This window comes from Ornithodoros turicata, chromosome 4, assembly GCF_037126465.1.
Source record: "Ornithodoros turicata isolate Travis chromosome 4, ASM3712646v1, whole genome shotgun sequence".
NCBI lineage: Eukaryota > Metazoa > Arthropoda > Arachnida > Ixodida > Argasidae > Ornithodoros > Ornithodoros turicata.
In genome coordinates, this window is record NC_088204.1 from 58,645,861 (window position 1) to 58,667,593 (window position 21,733).

General features: G+C 45.0%; 1 protein-coding gene and 1 long non-coding RNA gene across 2 annotated transcripts; both read right to left on the reverse strand.

Annotated features, from left to right (window-relative positions):
* Positions 1-11,525: 11,525 nt before the first annotated feature.
* Positions 11,526-14,443, reverse strand: LOC135393232 (uncharacterized). The gene is made up of 3 exons (XR_010422539.1): positions 14,307-14,443; positions 12,723-12,870; positions 11,526-12,649 (listed from the first exon to the last, which is right to left on the reverse strand). It is a non-coding gene; the product is annotated as an uncharacterized LOC135393232 (long non-coding RNA).
* A 68-nt stretch (positions 14,444-14,511) lies between these two features.
* LOC135392477 (uncharacterized) lies at positions 14,512-17,349 on the reverse strand. The gene is made up of 8 exons (XM_064623185.1): positions 17,235-17,349; positions 17,044-17,109; positions 16,910-16,966; positions 16,483-16,831; positions 16,179-16,343; positions 15,322-15,508; positions 15,018-15,263; positions 14,512-14,696 (listed from the first exon to the last, which is right to left on the reverse strand). Exons 1-8 carry the CDS (start codon positions 17,345-17,347, stop codon positions 14,512-14,514), a joined length of 1,368 nt encoding a protein of 455 aa, XP_064479255.1. The 5' UTR covers positions 17,348-17,349.
* Between the last annotated feature and the right edge of the window lie 4,384 nt (positions 17,350-21,733).

Below are 21,733 nucleotides of genomic sequence, written 5' to 3' on the forward strand. Positions count from 1 at the left end.
CTAAACTTCAAAGTCGATGATTATGTGACTGCATCAGATTGTTGCGCTTTGAAGGTGTGGAAAGCAGAACCGGATTAAAAGCGCTAAGAACCGCAGTGCTCGGAAGGAAACAAGGACAAAACAAGAAAGACGCGAAATTGTACAAAACTTTATTTCCCAGAAACGGTGCACTTTTCTGGGTGCGTTTCTGGGAAATATTTCTTGTTGTTGTTGATATTGTTGTTGGCTCTTCGGTGCACTGTCGTGCAGGGGCGGATCTAGGGAAGATCCTCGGGGGGGGGGGGGGCACTAAAAAAAAGAGAGAAGACGGGGGGGGGGGGTCGCCATGTAAGACGGCGAGCTGCTGCGCTTTCGTTTCACACCAGAACTTATAATCTACATGTTGCGAAGCTTAGCAAGCTGTAGAGGAACGCAATGGGGGGTAGAGGTATGTCTCGGGGGGAGCCCGGGCCCTCAGGGCCCCCCCCCCCCTGAATCCTCCCCTGCTGTCGTGTCTCTCCTGTTTCGTCCTTCTATCCTTCCCAGCAAAGGGGGTTCTAGCGCTTTTAGTATGTCACACCAACCTGCCGAAGTTTTCACCTCATCAGAACCGTATTATCATCGCGACACCCGATATGGAACGGAGCACAGTGCTGAACAGAAGCTCCAAGTGGTTGGTAACTGCCCCCACGTTTTGAAAAAGTACGGAAAGCTTCCACGACAAATTCTTGCGAAAGCACCACATAACTCGGAAACAGGCACGTTTGAGAAAAAAAATCACCAACGGTTCCATACGAGCCGCCAAGGCACCAGCAAAATGGACATTATGAGTGCGTTGATGCCTCACCAGGGGCTCACATGTAAAGTGACATATTCACATTCAACAGTTCTCGAAGACAATAAGGAGGAAGGCAATTTCGTCTTGTTGGTACTTTGAGAAAGGCATCATTTTGAAGCTTCACAGACACAAAGAAAATTACGAAACAGCCGGGGGTCTGTGTGTTTCGTTGTTTGGCTTGCGTCTGTGTTTCGAAGCTCCTATACATGATGCCTTCCTCTGAAAGACATCATAAGAGAGACTTCACCTTAGGACACGACTAATCTTGTACGCGTCTTTACTGCCTCTGAGAAACGCTGGGGGATAGTGAGTTAGGAAATCACGCCTAGACTCAGATGCAACTTTGTCTAATTTATTGCTCAAACACATGCGTGACTAAGGATGTGTTGAGGTTCCTTTCTCAACGTGACGTTTCCCAAAACTTCACTTCCTCCACAACGCCTTTTAATTCGCACCCAGGTACGTATTTCAACGTATTCATATTCATCATCACCAGAATGTACCCTTCAGAATCCGACGAGTCACTAACTTAAATCACCGTGGCTGCTTTTTGCAATATTCAACAAGATAACGCAAACAACAGTGTTACATTGGTGAGCGCATCACGATGTGTTGTACAGGGTGTGAGAAAATTTCCGCTTACATTTCAAAACATTAATAAGAATCCTACAAAATGACAATCATGATTCAAATTGGCACAGTGCTGTAGTTCAGTCAAAGGTTTTCTTTGAGCTCGCCCTCAACGTTCTGCTATGAATATAATAGGAGTCACAAGCTACAGAACATAAGGACTCATGCATTTGAATGGCATATACACTGTTTTTTCGTGGACGCTGCCACATTGAAAGCGCAGCTCCGTCTAGCCGTGAGAGGAGTGCTTTGAAACCTGTTTACTGTACAAGCCAGGCAGAAGGGAAGCACACGTGCCTTATGCTTCCTCCATGTTATCCCGGTGTCGCTTTCCACTTCTCTAGCTTGTGCTGGCTGCAAAAGCTGTGGGTTTGAGACTGACTGGAAAACGGTGTCGTTATTAGAGTGTGTTAGACCGATGGCAACGTCCCCATGAATCTACCGCACATAACGCATCCAATGGCAATGTGCATGGCTCAGAACCTTATCAGTTGATTGGATGCAGTATAGACATGGTACTTCTCAAGCCATGTTATCAACGGACTACTAACACTGACTATTATGTATGGTTTTTAATAACGTATTAAAATGTGCCCCCAAAATCTTCTCGCACCTTGTGTTTAGGGCACAATCGAAGAAATTACACTGCGTGTTGCAAGGTTATCCATAACGTACTATCAGTGAACCAATAATCAATTTAGGAATGCAGTGTGTACTGCGTTACTGAATCACGAGGCGTCCCAAGCAGCACAATGTACTGAAAGTCGAGTGCAACAGGGGTGGACGGGTAGGTGGAAGGCCTTGAACAGATTCGTGAAACTAAAGAACATTGATAAGACATACCGTCCACCCCTATTGCACTCGACTTTCAGTACATTGTGCTGCTTGGGGTGAGTTGATGAACAATGAAATCGCGTTAGTCTGCAGAGTGTGTAGACGACAAGAACACATGAACTGAAATGTGACTCATGGCCCATCAGCGGATGTTTTTCAGGTCCGATGTACAGTAATTTCTTCTACAGTTTTCTCGTGGTATTTAATCCTCGTTTCGTAGCATTTAATCCTTATGCGGTGGAACTTAATTCTCATGTCGTCACTTTTAGTCCTTATGTCGTGCGATTTAGTCTTTGTTCTGTAACGCTTAATCCTGGTGCGGCGAATTTTAATCTTATGTCATGTAATTTAATACAGAAATCTCGGGTTCTATTTACGTTTCCTCTTTCCGATACAATGGGATGGAATCAGTCTACCGGCATGAGTTTTGATCTGTTATGAATGTTTTGTTGTTTATAGATAGAAATGGACCTTTTATGACTGTGACTACTCTATCTACTGCGATGGGATAGTATAACACTACTTGCATGATTAATGACTTGCTATGGCTATTTATTTGTTTATAGGTACAAATCGACATTCTATGACTGTGAGTACCATATGCACCGCAGTGGGATAGTATAAGACAACCTGCATCATTTATGACCTGTTGTGACTATTTCCTTGTTTTACAGCCACAAATGGAGTAGCCTAACTCTAGTACAACAATGGGATAGTATAAGACTACCTGCATGATGACAGACGACAAGAAAACGTACAATTACGAGCTGGCCTGAGCTGACACTTGAAAAAAGTCATGCTGGCGCTTTCCCTGTTTTTGGAATGCGAGTGGCGATTTCAGAGCACACCTGCCATCTATGTCTTACGCGGACTGGTAACCGAAGTTGGCGAAGTTTGATTGCCGGGAGCTTGGACGCTCACTTTTAAACATTTACCCCGAAAGTGTGCCTTCGAAATTATGCGTCGTCCTGCTCTCAGCGTCCGATTTCTCATCGTCCGACATCCCTACGAACCCCTACAGATTCCGTCATTACTATTTGTCGCATTCGATGCTCGTCAAGATGGCGAAGTCAAGTGGAGCGGGCACGGGCAACACCATCTAGAAAAAGAGAGCCTGCGCGGTCGTCGATTCGACGTAACAATTAAGAGTCAGCCAATGAGGATCGTGTTTTCAACGGCCGTAGCCAATCACGAACTGGCTTTCAGCGGCCGTTGCCTTGGAGGAGAACCACCGTCACCTGCGAGTTGTGATTGAAGGTCCCCGCGTACTAAATGGGAAAACTTGGAAAGAAAGTGCGAAACGGTCTCAATCTTTCTCAAAAGTGATTTTCTAAAAGCGTCTTGCACTTTTTGTTTAAATATTTAGATCTCCAGGTTCCAGGTGAGCTGCGATCATTTGCGGGGTCTTGAATTCGCAGAATGGTGAATCGCAGTAGCAGACGATTTGTGACTATACGCTATTCTGACTATATACGCTGTATGCGGTAACCGCATACAGCGATTTCTCGACGGAAGAAAAGGCCAGCTTTCTCACCGGCACGACAACTCTATGGAGAAACGGCGGGACGGACCGCATGCACCGATTTCCACTGCGGCGGACTGTGGTGCCCGGTGCCCACAGTGGTGCACAGTGGTGCCCGCCCTAGCGGGCTTTTCTTTAGTGCGTGTTAAATATTGACTTCAAATCAACTGGCAAATATTTTGTTATACATAGAAAAGTTACAGTAGCACACAGAAGAAGTTCTTGAGGGCAAAGCATATTCGCAAAGCAAGCGCTACAAAAGCACCCTCCGACAGCAGCCGGCGGGCGACAGCATGCTTCCCCGTGTTTCCCAGTTTGTCATACGGGCATCCGACATGCCCGCCACGTCCGCTCGTGGAACCGTAGCTCGTGGAGCGGTCCTATTGGCTGCCGTCGAGCGGCAGCTTCCGCTCTTCGCCGGATTTTTCTGTCCTTCGCTGTCGTCGAGAAATCGGTGACGTTCCCATTGCTTGCGTCGGCTCACCGGAAAAACGGTGACGGCCGGTTTTCCGTCGAAAATTCGTCGTATGCGGTTAGCGCTTTTATGTCTACGTAGCGAAGGAGGGAAAGGAGGCAATGGGCAGGCTTTCTCTAGGGTGCGTTGCCGGCCAAGTCATCACAACGCTGCATCGTAATGGCCAGTTCTCACTTGGCGACGCCCGACGCGACGTCGTGAACGGACGGCGGAAGTAGACGCGCATTTCCGGCGTTGGGAGACGACAGACGTCGAACCAAAAAACATTGCCATGCCGATCTCCTTTCACGACGTCGGCGAGAGCTGCCGAGAGCGATATACTGGCGACCAATGAGGTGACACAGGTAGGCCACGCCTCCTGATTTTTTGTCTGCTTGTTTCAGCGCGGTTTTTAATTCAGTATACCACCTCGTTACGGAACCTCTAGGTGACAAACTGCGTTGTTTATAAATTATAATGGCTGACTTTGCCGTCTCTGACGAAGATTTTGTTGAAACGGTGCTCTGCTATTCGTTCCTGTATGACAGGACGCACACTCAATACAAGAACGTATATAAAAAGGATGAGACATGGAAGATGGTAGGAAGGATCTGCGGCATTACGGGTGAGTAACGGGAAGTATGAACATGTACAGAGGTGCTGTAGTCAGGAACGCGCAGCTGAGATAAAATGTTCCTGCAGGAGACGAAGCTTTGAAAAGATGGAGGACCATTCGCGACCGCTTCCAAAGGCTACACAAAAAGTACGAGGCACAACATCGAAGTGGTGCGCCCGGCAACATAAGAAAACCGACGTGGCCACTTTTCGACACTATGCACTCAGTTTTGGGGACAAGGCAGCCTTTCTCAACGTGAGCAGCAGCTGATGGCCAATTTGTACTCAAGGGAGAGGGTGAACCAAGTTTAATTGGCACAGCAGAGGTAGTTGCAAAACAGACTTCAAAACAATGGCGTCACAGTCGCCTCACATTTACCGTAAATGCTTGCAAGCACATCAACATAAGTAAGGAAACTTGCGAACTTGGAAAATGTTGACATGGCATCTTTGTTATTGCACTGTTTTGCTTCTTCTTTCAATGCAACTATATCGGCATTTGATTCTACATATGCTGTACTCACAGAGTGGTGACCAACATCCCATCTGAAGTTCAGCCTAGGTCACCAATTTTCAGCCAGGGAGAATCCACCCTAACAGAGGAAGAGTGAGTCCCACAAGTTGCTTTACTTTAGGAATCTCCATGGCCAATTTTCTACTTTCAGTGATCTCAGTGACATCGGAGAAGACACAGAGTGAGTGACAGACGCACATACTTTCTTCTTTTCAGGACTTTATTTCATTATGTTGTCTTTTCTTTCAGTGTACAGCATGATGCTACGCTGGATTGCGCTGAACCTGAAGCATCAACATCGTAAGTTAACCTTTGTACAAGTCTAGTGGTGACTAACCGTACTGTTCCAATAGGTATCAGCACGCATATGCTAAATCAAGACGGAGTAAGTGGCTGACAATACTGAAACTAGAAATTATAGTTAACTGTCACAAGAATAAAGTACAGGAAATCTGTTATCAAAACTTCCTGCAAAAATAGCTTCTAGGAACGGTTAAAGTACATGAAGTATGCTATAATGAAAGCAATGGTGAACAACCATTGCTGACTAGCTAGCATGGTGAGCTTCGACAAATATTCATCCATTTGTCATTGTGCCAATTTCAGCATTCAAGTACGTCCAAGAAACGTGCAACACCGGCAAGCACAGCAAAAGTAAGTACAAAGCTTTCATCAATAGTATGTTGCAAAATCAAAATGTGCATGCAAATATTTTATCAGAAAAAGAAGACTACCCGAGGAAGATACTACACTCACGGCGGCTGTTAGAGACACAATAGAATCGCTCAGGTCAATCCACAGCACAGATGACAGCCCTGAGATGCTCTTTGGGCTTTTTATCGGAAAACGCATAAATAATCTGCCAGAAGACGCAAAATTACAGGCGTACAGTGCTATTCAAGAAACCTTGGCTCGTGTTGAAATTGATGCCAGGGATCTCATGTGAAGCTAATATACAGCTAAATTTAAATTTTTGCATGAATCAAGATGATATGGCAAGTTAATTATCCATAGGTTAATATACATAATATATGTAATTAAATCTGTAGTATACCACACTAGAGATAAATAAAGTGAAATGGGCATTTGTCACAGCATTGTATCACCAAAAAGGGCAGTATGCACAACATAGATGCACAACATAGACGCACACTTACACATATAATTATGTCAACCACCAAGATTCACGGCAAGATAACTCACATCTAAGGCATATAATTGAACAAACAAAAAGAAATGGCATTTTTCATACAGAATCACTCTGACCTGACAGTATGACATAAAACAGTAAGCACAGCTAGAACAGATTGCAAATGCAAACAATGCTGACGTTGTGTTGTTAATACGCTGAAACCTGACTACCATTATACATGGAAGACATATGAAAAGCACTTGAAGCAATTATACAACCATGACAATCAATGCAATTTCTCCTCCGCATAATTTCAAGGGCTTCTATTAACCACTCAGGATTTCTGTTCCACACATGCTGGTTGTATTATAATGTCTAAAAATACATTGTAATGGGTCATGCTTCATGCACTGAAATTCTTCATTATTGAAGCTTTTGGAGCTGACACAGGCACATGGAGACTGCGAAAAAGCCACAGAGATCAAATATCAATCGCACTCTATGATGAAAGAAGGAAGTCACCGAAAAGATTAGCCAGCTGTAGGACTCGAACCCATATTTTCTGTACTACCGGTCCAGGGCTCTTACCAACTGAGCTAAGCTAACACACCTCCCCAGCGACTTCCAAGAGTGTGTCATCTGAAGGGTTTTGTATGTATTTGTCCTTGCTGTGTGTTCCAGCCTCAGAACATCAATCGCAATCACACTCTATGCACAGACTATTCTGCTTAAACACACGAGTCATAGAAAGAAGGGTGCTAAGAGGTCATGCTGTACTACATTACCCGGCCTGTTTAAAGGCTAAATTGCTGAAGGAATAGTGAAATGGAAGCCACTGTCACACAACTATCCCACACCATTAACCAGGAAGGCCTGACACGTTCCCTCTGAATAGTGTGTAGAATGTCCTCTTAGCACCCTTCTTTCCATAACGATTTGTATTTAAGAGGAATGATGTATGCAAAAAGTATGGTTGATCGTTGTGCTGTCACTCTGCTCCAGTTGTCCATGTGTTTTGTGTCAGCTCTAGAAATACTAAGCGTAAACAAGCAGAAGCAGGGTGTGTCAGCACCTCACAGCCACCTCCCTTCCCGAATAACTTTTGCTTGCCAGGGCAATGTCGCAACTGTGGTTAAGTACCCTGCCAGGGATTCCCTCACTGCCGCTGCACTTCTTGGATGCATGTGTGGGCCAGCCTGACTGATGTCTTGCATGGAGTAGCCTTCTTCCCTCCTCCATGCACCCTCAACCACACTGCCATGTCCATCCTCAGTGTCAACATATGACTGAGGGCAGTAAGTGCTGCTAGAGTGGTGCATCAAAAAGTTGTGGAGACACACAATAGCTTTGATGTAGTTGTCCACATTGCTGGATGATGCTTTGAATGGCCGCCTCAAGATTCGCCACCTGCTAGCCATGATTCCAAACGTGTTCTCAATAACACCACGTGCACGACCTAGTCTGTAGTTAAAAACTTTGTGCTCGCAGGTGGACAATCTTTGTCTTGGGAAGGGACGCATGAGGTATGGCTTTAATGGAAAGGCCTCATCTGCAACGAAGTAGTAGGGCAGCTGACCAAGTCCAGGAACATCGGAGGGTGCTGGCAGGTTGAAATGGCCATTTTCCAACCCATTACCGAAGACACTTCGAGCAAAGATGCCACCATCACTGTTAGCGCCACTGTTGCCGATGTCAACAACCAGGAACCTGTAGTATGCATCACATACTCCCATGAGCACCTCTAGGAAAAATGAATGACACCTGAGTTTACTGCAGAACTGTATCTGTCTCTATGTAATAAAAGGCCTAAAGATGTACCTGTATACAGGATGTCTCATTTTTTAAGCTTTACATAGTATTTCTAAAAAGGCTGTGTAAGCAGCACAGATGCAGTCTTTGAAAGTGCACTATAGGGCTTAGTGGACAGATCTTTTGCTATGCAAATCAGTAGAAACAAAAACTGAGCATATGAAAAGTGCATCTATTGGTGGCTTACCTGGACTATGAAGATGTAGAGGAGGTGGAGCTCCTCTACATGAGCCCCGACCGGCGATGATGGTATGCCACGGAGAGGCGATGACGGTGGCCTATCTCCATGGCCGCGCCGGTGGAACTGAGGCAGGTGCTCCAGGCGCGTGGCCACCTTCGTCGTTGTCCACGGCCCGCTACAGGGCTCCCCCCTCAGACGCGGAGCGGCGATAAGAAAGATGGAAGAATCACGTCTATACCGGAGGGAGAGAGCGAGAGCGGCCGTGGATGATGTGCACTACTGGACGAATTCGTGGGACGGCACAATACCCGTTGCGCGAAGCTCTCGATGAGCGAGGCAGATGAAGGGCGAATCGTTGGGCATCAGAGTCGTGGCCTGGGGTGCCGCAACCGGCACGGGAGCGTGAGCTCATAGGGTCCCGGGAAGTGATGCTGCGTACCCGTGAGGACTGCCGTGAAAACTGCCGAGACGCCGGCTAATGCGGGCCGTGGCGTCGGCGGCCGCGGCTGCCGAAACCGGCAGGCGAGCACTTTGCTCTGTTGTCGCGGCCGGCTGCGAATGAGCGTCGAGAGGCGGAAAGGAAGTGGCGGGTAGTGAGTGTGCCGGGGTCCGTGCACAGCGCAGGGCGGTCCCCGGGATCCGTCAAGCGATGGTCGGTTAGAGGATCGTATGACCAGTGAGCGGTCGGAGCGTTGCATGGTCGTCTGAACCGGTACCGTGGAGGGGGGCGGTACGTAAGCGGTCGGCGAGTCAGTCGCTAGGAGAAGGGCAGACGTGATGCTGTCGTCGGGAGCCGGACGGTGAAATGCTGCACGGCTGCAGAGGTGGGCTGGCCGTGCTGGACGGTGAGGCCGCAGACGGAAAGGCGCCGGGTACGTTAACGGCGGGGTTTGCAGGCGGTGGGTCCAAGTATAGGGCGCTGTGGTAGTGCTCGTCGAAGGCGTCGTCAGGAATTTGGGATGGTAAAGAGCCAAATTGCTCTGAACATGGTGTTCGTTGTTCGGGTCACCAAATGTAGAGGACGATGGTCTTCCTCTACACGAGCCCCGACCGGCGATGATGGTATGCCACGGAGAGGCGATGACGGTGGCCTATCTCCATGGCCGCGCCGGTGGAACTGAGGCAGGTGCTCCAGGCGCGTGGCCATCCACGGCCCGCTACAAAGCTATCTATCTTGCCAACATCTCAGTGTCCCACCCCAATCAATTTTATCACTCCAAAACACGTCGTTAAAGGGACGGTCGCATCCGGCTCGGTCGGTTCCGGAACTATAGTGCTGTTTCACTCCCTTTTTATCACTGATAATAGCGCCGCAAACCCGACGCGAATTGGTGGCGTTGTTCCTGTGCAGTTTGATGTAACTCATGATAAGAGCAGACGACGCGTATTGAAAGTATTCCGGGATTCCCTCTCCGGAGAGCCACGAAAACGTCATCCGGACAAAAGGAGTCACATGATCAGACTGCGCCAATGAGGGCGCGCCTCCCGGCACAGCTGGCAGGCGGGCGTCTGCAAGGCGCAATCTCCAATTGTCTGCTATCATGTAGGAATCAGAAAGGGATGTCGCGTCGCTGCCAAGCGATTTTGAAGAAGACACCGTCGATGAAGTGGTGGTAGACGATGACCCGTATTCGACAGGCCCGCTATCACTTCATCCTGCTCGTGACAGAGGTGAGAAATTGGACGTGACCTGCACGACGACATGCAGTTTCAGGTACGTTTCATTACCGGATCGCAGGCGTACGGCGAACCTTTCCACACACCGGCTTCACAGGTCCACTTGGCAATGACAGGTACTTCTGCGACTGCTGTAATACCGGAGAAGCATGGATGGACACCTTTGCTGTAGTTCTGTGAGCCAGATATCTGCTCTGTGTGAAAACGCCAGGTACCCACACTTCAACGAGCTTTGCGTTCAGAGAGAGCTACTGGTAGTCTACACGCCTCGTGTTGCCGATACGATCACCGGATGCGGCTTCTGTATTCAAGGGACAACAGATTCAGTGGTGCACAAACTTTTAAGCTATATCCTCCGAAGTACAGCCTACCCCCGTTTGTGCGGACCACAGTTCCCGACGGAAATGCCCCGACAGGGGGGATCCGTATCAAGTCCGGATAAAAGGGGGTGGACTAAGCACGTAATAATTTCACGTGCACCGGTGTAGTTTTGAAGAGCTTTCTTGTTCTAACAACAGACTTAGTTCGTGATCAGAGCTACACCGTGTACACGCTATATATGCCGTGTAATTTTTATGGTAGTAATGTACATGCAGTTTTAATTTTCTCTCACTTTTTGTCTCTTCCAAAACAGATGCCTGCTACTTACAGCATATTAGTCATTGCAAGCTGGGCCCCAGTAACAGTCTCCAAATTCCAGTGTGTGCTTTACACCTAATCAGAGGACACTATACAGTCACAGTCATATTATGGATATTGTTATATTAACATCAGTAAGTTTCAGGTAAGCCTCTGCCATGTCTGCAGTGCAAAGTGTGACTGATATGATTTTTGTTTTTTGTTCTTGGAGCTGCATGTAATTTTTTAAACCCTATTCGAAAGAATTTTCCACAATTGTCATGTTCTGTACATGGAAACTGTGTTGGCTTTGCAGTAAACTCAGTGACTATGACGGTTCAGAAGGAAAGAATCTGAAGTGATGCTTTTGAAAAAACACTATCACAGCATAACCAAAAAGTAGACAAACTTCAATCAACAAATCTTACGTTGGTTCACAGTTGCAAATATCAGCTGACTTGACACTCCTCTGTTGTTCGAGTGCGTAGGTAAGAACAGCCAGATGTGGTGTTTTTGGTGCAGTCTTTATTACCTTTTATAGTACCATGCAATTATTTGATTACAATGAATCATGGACTGGTTCTAGAATTTCATTTATTACAGAGAGATAATTCACACAAACCATGTATTAGAATGAAAAATAACAATTCATATTACACAACAGTTGTTATGTCTGTGTACCTAAAAGGTTTTTATGGAATTGTAGGCTTGACATAATACAGTGCTGATGTGCCCTGGATAAACCTTGGGGGAAAAAAGTGAACATGGTACATTATGAGTCTTATTCCTATCATTACCTTACCTCTTTCATGCATATGACCCTTCTTCGACAGCTATGAACAGAACTACCTTCAAGACCACCGTGATGCTTCCCACATGTCAGTGTGCACAGTAGGAAGACAAAATAGCTGGCACAGTTATGCCACCTCATATAGGTATGTACAGATTCCTTCAAAAGCTTACAGAACACAGGGTTGACGTAACTTCCTCACAGGAGTGACACCGTATCAGCGAACTGGTGTGGATGCAATTACAAATATGTGGCTAGGCCAACAAGGTGCCCACCTGTCAGTGTGTCAGCTACGGATGAATTTTGCGGCTAAGGTGGCACTCCTAAGAAGAGATACATGCCAACCCTGTGTTCTGTTGGAACTTTTGTCGGAATCTGTAGATACGTGTTGGGCTTATTTGGTGGCAAAGATAGAACACTGTAGCAATATTTTATGGCCAATTCTGTTGGCTATTGTGTTATCACCGGGTGTAAAAGATCAAGGAAGGGCCCACGGGATACAACCACATCTTACTACATCCCCTCTAGCAATCCTTCCCCAATACCGCACAAAGCTGTTGAAAGACACTTATTTGGCCATGCAGAGTGAAATGAACGAATCTCACTCCCTAGGTTAGGGAATGTACTCTGTACATAAAATACAAGCCAGGAAAGCGGCGTAGCTGAGACCTCCTGTTGGGTGCCACCACTGTTGGTGAATGTTCCGAGCTCTCATGACTTCAGCATTGTTGCAGGTTCTCCAAGACTTCTTCTGAAAACAAAAAAAAACAACAAAAAAAACGATCTCAATTAGTTCGATACTGCTATTTTTTCAACACCTTTACTTCTAAACAGTCTATAGGTAGTGCCACAATACTTTAGTTGTATGAATATGTAAAACTGGTTTCATATATTAGCATGCAGAATGGGTTTATCAAAAAGCAACGCTTGTCTCTGTGTAAAGCATTGGGTGGCCCTGAAAAGGGCCTTTTTTTTGTTCTTCTTCTTCTTTGTCACGGTTTCTGAGGGGTCTGAAGTGTCAGCGTGTGAGGTGGTCACAACCCTCACTTCTGGAACCTAGGAAGAAAAGTGCAAAGTGTAATTGAACGACTAGTGGTCATAGTAAGCAGGTGGCAAACAGCTCACATACCTGGCCTGGTGCTTTTCCACAGCTTGTGCCAAAGCTGGTCTTTCACCATATGTTGCTGCACGTGGTGGTCCAATTTCCACAGAAACAGGCTCCTTTAGGTGTTTTTCTACGCGAGACAACACCTCGCCAGTGAGGATTGATGTATAGTCTAAAAGAAAAGGAGAAAGTGTGAAATGGCCACAAAACTGCGTAGCACTTTGACAGCAGCAACTAGATGCTACCTAATGACCGAAATTTTGTTAATGAGATCGTCCAGTGGCTTTTGGTCAAAGGTGTGATAGCAGAACAGAAGACAGTCTTCAAGATTTGTAACAGACAGATTAGCTTTGAACCAGACTTCTGCATAATGCCCTGAAGTGATTGCATGACTTGTAATGAATTAGTGATCCATTACCCAGCGGTGTATTACTTTTCCCGCAGAGACTGTGATGAGGTGTATGAAGGATTGTCTACCTGACCGTCTCGTTTTTTTTTACATGTTATTGCAAATGTTCTGCCGTTTGACCCCCTTTTTTTTTAAAGGAAGATATAATTTGGGTGAATTCACAGTAACGACCGGAGTAAAGTTACTTTTCCTCTTGCTATTCAGTTTCATTTAAAGTCATTTCATTTCAGCAATTAATAATGGTGATCAGTTACTTTTTCCAAGCAACAGGCACAAGTCTGAATTCAAGCAGGATTGTTTCCCATTCCACGTTCTTGCATCCAAATTTTTTTCCTGAAAGCTTACTATGGTCATCAAGTACCTGCATAGTTCGTCTTAGATAGGAAATCAACCTGCCTGTACAAGACAAATGACAAAACAGGATAAATCTAGCAACATGGCTGTGCAGCATGGCTTGTTTGCAAGAACTGAGTAACATCCTGATTGTAAACTTCACAGTGGTCACATGGTCAAAGTTCAGTTGGTCATGATAAGTATTGTATGTATCAACTTTTTTGTCTGTTGTACGTATGATACAGCCATTGTTTCAAACCCTGATAATTTAAACTTTTAGTTAATTCAAATTAATCCGAAATTTTTGTTTGGTCTGCTCTGTTTTCCATCTACTGAAGAGCTATATGACCCAGGCTTTACCGTCGCGTAATTCCAACTCTTCACCCACTAGTAGAATTTCCCTAACACAAAATAAAATGTGCTGACAAGCTGTCACATGCTCATGGAGCACACATTCTATACCTAAAAGGGCTACAGAAGGTCGTGGTCTGCTATTTTCTGGGTGCGTGCTATCAAGAAAGGTAGAAACCTGTATCATATAGTTAGCTGTGAGACCAGTCAAATGTAGTGGCAGTCGGATTGCATGATGTGAGCTACAGCAGTCATGACCATCAGTTGTAGGCAATTGTCGGCAACCTCCCCCCCCCCCCAGCACATGACATATGTGCCTCCATAACATAATTCTCTCTTGAAGCCCACATTTTGAGGCATTTCTGATAATTCAAACAAATTTCTATGGTCATGAGAGAACTGTTGAATCCCCTGAGTTTGAATCAACAAGAGTCTACCAGGCATGATAGATTGTGTTGCGTTGCACTACTTAGCACATGCATGATGCTCACATCTTAGAAGATACAAGAACATACCATACGTAGCATCTTCCTTTAGAGGTACGGGTACCCACGTTTTCTTGAGCTTGGACGGCTTCAAGCGGTACTGTTTCGTACCTTCCCTCTCCAACTGCGCGCGGTCCACATTTTCATTGTAGTGGAGGATAGCCAGCTGTGTCCTACGAACCCGTCCTCATTTTCATAAGACATTTGAGTCTTCCTAAGCCTTGAAAACTGCAGATTATGTATCATACCTGGCGACCATCCCCTCGTCCGAAAATGAATAGGACTTTGGCAGGAAATGTATGAGGACACTGTGGAAAGCTTCTAGTCCGTAAGTTTGCCCGTGCGAGGAGAGCATTGGGATGTCCCTCAGGAGCATAGGTGCCATCAGGATATCCCTCACTCGTCTGTAGGTCTCTGTATCTACAATGACATGTTGTCAGATGCATGTATGCATGTTATTGTATAGTGATACCCTAGATTAGGAACAATAACTACACTGATGTAAATATGGTTGACTCACATTTATCTAAAGTTAACTTATTTAGATTCCCCACTTCGCAAACATTGAATATGGGGATGGGTTTCAGCTTAAGACACCCCTGAGTTCAATATTTAAAGGTCTGTTACTATCCAGACCACCAGAAAATAATGGATGTCACATAAGTGAGTGTGGAGTGTGTAACACTTTACAAGCTGCAACTAAATTACATGCTCCACTATGTCAGTTTTTTCAGTGCATACCTTCTTTGAGCCACTGTCGTGGTTCCGAAAGCGGACCATGGTAGCAAACTGGGTACAGGGGGTCGTCATGCTCATGGATGTCGACAATGTGGTTAAGTGCCGACACCCACTTTGCGATGCACAATTCCCCATCATCCCCACTCGTTTTCGGACACCAATAGGCATGCCTGGTCAGGCTCTCAATCCACAGTTTCACAACATTGTGCTTTGTGGAGCGGCTCAGGGCTATGAGCTTCTTCTTGATACCTGTTGGGAGACACCGTGCCTGAAATATCAAACTATTCTTACCAGTCACTATGCTCACCCTTCACGACGTGCCACACATCAAATCGGTGTTTAATATGTGGGCAGGACTCCCTCAGCATGGCCTTGATCCCAGAATGGCGGTCAGTGACTAAACTGTCCACAACCATGTCTTGGGCCTCGAGGAATGCTAGGCATTTCTGAAGGCCGTACGCTTCCATGGCATTGCTGCTGGAGACCTCGGTTGACTATGTCAGAGAAAACATTAGGAATAACATATTAAGGATATACAACATATAGATATTTTTTGCTATATAAAAAATGGAATGACTTTTTTTTTTTCTCCACCAGGGCGTAGCAAGCCGACATAGGTCTGGCTGACCTCTCCTTGCGTGGACGCCACCTCCTGTTTATTAAACTTATATATACCACCCCCCCCCCCCCCCCACTATGCACAAACAGTATCTGGGCTTTACCCGAGAAGCCATGCTTATTCAATGAATCTCAATTATGAAATTATTTGCCCGCTAATCAACATCTCACATAGAATGCCCTGGCTATATGACTGCACACAAAAGTAGCATCTTCACAAATTTCATAGCTGTTGTGTTAAAATGTCTCATACATAAAAGCAAGTAAATATAGGATGACCACCCTATCTATGTTTCTGGTGATGATGTCATGAGTTATCCAATTCTACCAAGCATTAGCGTATAGCCAGAGGGGGATTATTGGTTCAGCCCCAAATGGTACATTTGGTAGTGCAGTTGCGAGAGAGAAATTGTGGAAAATCCTACTCTCCTATGTAAACTCCCTATAGAACCTCTCCCAAAATACTCTTCTGTCTACACTTTTGTTACTGAGCCTACAACTATGAAAAGCTGCTCTGTTGGTCATAGACAGATAGATCTGAAGTACCTTCACCAATTCGAAGTGGATAATGCGGTTGACAGCTGTCTCCAGAAGAGTGTATGTACCATAGAGTGCTGTGTGGCCAGGTGAGTCACACCTGCCGTCTCCGGCAAGGACCAGGGGCACCGGACGAAGCTGGTCCAGGATATCAGCCTGCTTACTCATGTAGACCTTGAAACAGTTTGCAAGAGACAGACATTAGTGACTTTTAAGGCAATATGAGCGTGCATCAAAGTTAGGTGAACTGAGGACTAATTGGGTCATAGGCACTCGCAGTGTTTATTTTTCCACGTTACGTCACTACACTCACGTCATTCACAGCAGGGAAAAGGATCTGCTTCTGCGTCCTGAAGTACTGTGACTTCGTTAGAGTTGCCACCTTCATCATATCAAGCATTCGAAATGCTTTTCTGATGTTGACCCCGGAAAACAGAATGGCAGAACATAGCAGGATGTTGCCAAGTGGCCTGTCCTTCACCCATGGTTGGCTGTGCCAAGTGCGCTGTTTGCCACAGCTGCAAACAGTTGTAGACTTTACAGATGTTCCCCTTGTTGTAGTGTCAACACGAGCTTCATCACTCATGGAGAAGGGGCAGACACACAACAATTCTTGCAGGCTGGACTCAGTGACTAGGAAGAACCGCTCCTCCGGATTTACTCTGAAAGCAGGAGGATATTTAATTGCTCAACAAATGTATAGCGTCGTGTAATTATACTGTACTGAATCGTTCACTTACGTTTGACGACTGCGAGATTTTGAGTGCCCAGGCTGCTGCTGCTTCTCGTATTCATCACTAAAACAAAAGAGACGAAGAGAAGAAGAGGAGCTTTTGTTATAGTTACTTATCCACTTAATGACTCTTATGCTTACTCTTCAGTATCCGAGCTCTCCGTTGCTGTGGACAGGTGAAACGTCGCATCCATAGGGTCAGGTTGGCTGTGTGCACCAAAGAAAAGAGTTTATTCCATTTACACTTTCCATGGGCACTGACATGTAATGCAGTTACCAAAGTCTCAGTAATAGCAATTTAGTAAATGATATGCTCATATAGCTCGCATTACCTGGAGGATCCAACTGTCGTATCCAACTGCTCAGGTACTGGAGTGGAGCTCCGGTCCTTGTCATGAGACTTTTCAAGTGAGGCATCAAAGAGTTGTGAGGTGCCCCACATCATGCAAAAAAACCTCTGCTGTGGAAAGCACTGCACTTTCACCCACGCTGTCTTCTGGGCATTCCGTCATTTCAGATGACGTGAAGGAGAGGCTACTGCCAGGTGGAAGGGTCAAGTTCGTTTGACTTGCCCTGCTTGCATAAGGATTTGGGTTTGAGTTCCTGCATGTAGACACGCAAAGAAACTAAGACATTTTGAAAGAAAGTGCTGAAATCATGCTTTCTCTTACTTTGTCAGTTTTGTGTAACCTAATGGGTGTTCCAAAAACCATGTATTGTGATAATGAATCTCACAGCTATGGAGTACAACTGCATGCATATAAAGTACCTTAGTAGCTTCAGTAACATTTTCATATCATGCCATGTGTGTGCAGGCAATGCCAACAAGCAACACGAGCGATATGGTGAGTTGTACAGTTGTTCAAGTTGTGACTGCCTCCATAACCTTGTTTTGGCTGACATGTATGGTAAGGATGCAGCAGTGACCCTGCACAGCATTATAGCTTCCTTCTGGACTATCAATAATTTTGTGTACCGAAAACATCTGCCAACAATGTGGAGAATGTCAGTCATGTAAGGCAGTATTTGCAGCACTCTGCTTTGCCATAGGTCAGTAATTGCCTCTATTAACATGGGAAATGTTTCTCCTCTGTGTTATGTGAAGTACAAAAAATGACATATCGTCAGACGTTATTACCAAGTGTGGCAGTTGGAACAGCAGTCTGAGTGTTCTTGTGCGCCATTTTTCTACTTTCAATGTGAGGCACATATGGCACCAAGTGGTACAGGAAGCCATATTGGCTGACTGTCTAGTATGGAATCAAAGGGTTGAGGGTAGTCCATCCAGGATGAGTACTTGAAAAACCAAAAGAACATAAGATATCGTATTAAATACATAATAACATACCCCCCGAACTTTTTTCAACACTCCTCCATGCTTGGGATTCTGGATAAACCACTGTGCTGACCCCTGACACAAAGCACCATCTCATCAGCCTGCTCCGCCTGGTAAGAATTACGTTGGGCTCTCAATTCCACCACGGACACAAATCCAATCCTGCTCTGACGCATCCTTCTGTCCACCCATTCAGTCAATGTCGTAAGCGTTGTTCGAACTTTTACTGCCTGATAGCACCCAAATAGTATTGTTTAGGCACCTCATGTATTTTAATGATCGTTATGTGGAAGTAAATCAGACTGTTATGCAGGTTACCCTGTGTGTGACCTCGGTTCCTGCTCTCAGTCCTCCAGAAGTGCTCACTACACAAGTTGACTATCGAAAACCTCAATCTTCCATGCATGATGTAAAACCCCAGTTCGCTTGCTTCCTAGCCATATTTTCATTCTCAATCTATCTTTTGTGTGCAAAGTGCACACCCAGTTCGAGTAGGATGTAGACCTTGAGGAACCAAGCTTTGTATCTTGGGCTGCTCGAATACTGAAATAGGCATGTTTTAGTCAAAGATGATGTAACATGAAATGTGGTTCATATAGTTTATTGCGGCACTCAGATAATATCTTCATAATATATCTGCAGAGATTGCTCCAAAATAGCATATGTGATGCAGCGTTATACATTATTGGGCTTCTGGGAAAAATCATGATTCACCTGATACAGACGGCAGCCTTTGTAACGGTGTCTGACACATTTTTAGCAGCAACTGTTTTAAAATATGCATTAAAAATGCTCCAATTATGAAAGTATCACGAAGCTCTTCATTTCATTTGTTTACTTAAAGACCCTTGTGAAGGGATTTACATAGATGCGGGAGGTTTTTTATCCAAAAAAGACAAATACCAAAATGATGTACACAAAATTCGTTCACTCACCACAAAGAAATTCATTCGATCTGAAAACGATCATAGCACTTGGAAATAAATGACGATACATTTTGTTCTGATGCTATGTGGGCAGGAACATCATTCCAGTTTGATACCATCAGCTGGTGCGGAGAGCAGAGGAATTTTTTTGTTTGTGTAGGTGGAGCAAGTACTTTGTGCGAGTCATCAAGTCTTGGAAGTAACTTGTGAGGGGATTGACAGTAAGTGGGGTGGGGAGGAGTGTGACTGTAATATAACTTATGAAAGAATGCCAGGCCTGATACCTTTCATCTGGTAATCAAAGGAGTAGGAAAGAGTTTGGCTTTAATGGCTGAGACGCTGGAAAAAGGATCATAATCACGAGCAACAAACTGTGCGGTTCTGCACAAATTCTACTTTGTCGATTAACAGATGTTGGGATGGGTTCCAGATTGCAGAGGCATATTCCAGTTCTTTTGAACATGGCAGTTGATGTTCTGAGACTGGAACACATAGAAAAGGCAAATACATACAAAGCATCAAGTGCCTAAGAAATGAATGATGAAAGAAGGCAGTCACTGGAAAGGTTTGCCAGAAGTAGGACTTGAACCCACATCTTCTGTATTACCGATCCAGGGCCCTTACCAATTGAGCTAAGCCAATTGAGCTAATCGAACACGCCTCTCCAGTGACTTCCAAGGGTGCAGATGTACCCTAGGAATAGGTTTATGGGCAGGAGAACATTAGTCACTGTTATTATACAGGCATAGCTCTCTGTCCAGTATGATCACCGCAGAGCACATTTACAGGAACTCACAGGCACAAAACTTGCATAATAAATATGTAATAATCTCAAACAGCTATTATATATAATAACTGGGACATGGAACTCCAATAGCAGATGGTCTGGCAGTACAACACAGGTAATCTTGCCATCACTATATTTCCCCCAAAATCCTGAAAATAAATCGATAGAATTACTGCAGTGAACTGCTCAATTTTTCACCTCAGATATATTTTTAGCACTCTGTGTTTCATGTTTCAAAATATACATGCATCGAACCTGCAGAAGCTTGTGTGTGTAAGTAGTGTCACACATCTCATGCGCAACAGGCAGGTCTAAGTTGTATTGAGATATGTCAATTCCTTACGCGTGCTCACCACCTGTAGATTCCTTTAAAGGGAACAAAAAACTTTTTGTTAGTAACAACTTCACTCTATATGCCACATTTATAAAAGAAATTGGTCCCGTACCTGACGGACAACTGTAATGACCATTGCCAGATGTCTTCCTCTTCTGTTCCTTCCACTTCCATGAAGTCATCACCCTAACAATGTTTAAAAAAAAGCCATATAAATGCGATAACTGAGATATTACCACTACGAGCATACAGCAAATCACAACCATATAAAATACACAATTGCACCGAGCTGTCCACATTTTCACACACACACACACACACACACACACACGCACAAATACATAACAGAGTGGACTGTCTCTAATAACACTTCAACAAATAAAATGGTTAAAAAGCAAGCGAGCTCATGGCTAAGATCCATGACGAAAAACCCGAGACTGGGAAAAAGACGAAAAACAGACGACACAACACAAAGTCTCAAACACAGCTAAAGTTTAATCGACAACTGCACACTTTTAACACATCAGGTGGGGGAGGAGTATCTCAAAGTTTGCTTTAATTGTTCTCCCATATGGGAAGAGACCTTTGTCAAGGCCAGGGAGACTGACCTCAGCCGGAGGCTTTTGAGAGATTTGAGAGAAACGTCAATTTTGGGGGCTGGGAACTGTGTCAGCAAAGCGTCTGTGACCTTCGGCCCTGCTTTGGTGAGCCTTTTGCACTGTCCCTCCTCCCCCACCTGATGTGTTAAAAGTGTGCGGTTGTCGATTAAACTTTAGCTATGTTTGAGACTTTGTGTTGTGTCGTCTGTTCTTCGTCTTTTTCCCAGTCTCGGGTTTTTCGTCATGGCACTTCAACAAGTTTGTGTAACTCTGTTTTGAAACTGGACACAGGAAGGCCATTTCCAATCAGCTGAAAAAATTTGTTCGGAAGAGGAACAGCTTCTGCTGATTTCTGTAGTTGGTCCGTAGCAGTGGAACCTTATAAGGTGGTACAGTGATAGATTTCATACCGTAATGGCAAGTGTTTGGGATGGCACTAAAAGACCCTGAATTTGCAAGGCAATTTTGTGTAAATGTCTGATTTCCAAGTGAACGCTTTGTCTACTGTATTTTGCATGTGTTGAAGGAGCTGAGGGGCTGGATGGATGGATTGTAGTGGCACCACTGGTGGGCCTCTTTGCGACGAGGGTCCAGCACATTGCACCTGTAGACAACCTGTAGACATGGTTGTCGTATACCAGGCTTTCTTTTTTTTTTTGTGCGCTGCAATTTTATCGTAGTTGCCCTCTGTGGTGTTTCCCCAGATTAGACAACAATAGTACAGCTTGGGGTAAACTAAGGATTTCAACTGCGTTGGTTTAGAACCCAGAACCCTTCTTTACTATGTGCAGTATGCTGCATATTATAAGGAAAACAAATAGAAGAAAACTTGTACATGATCCCTGCCTT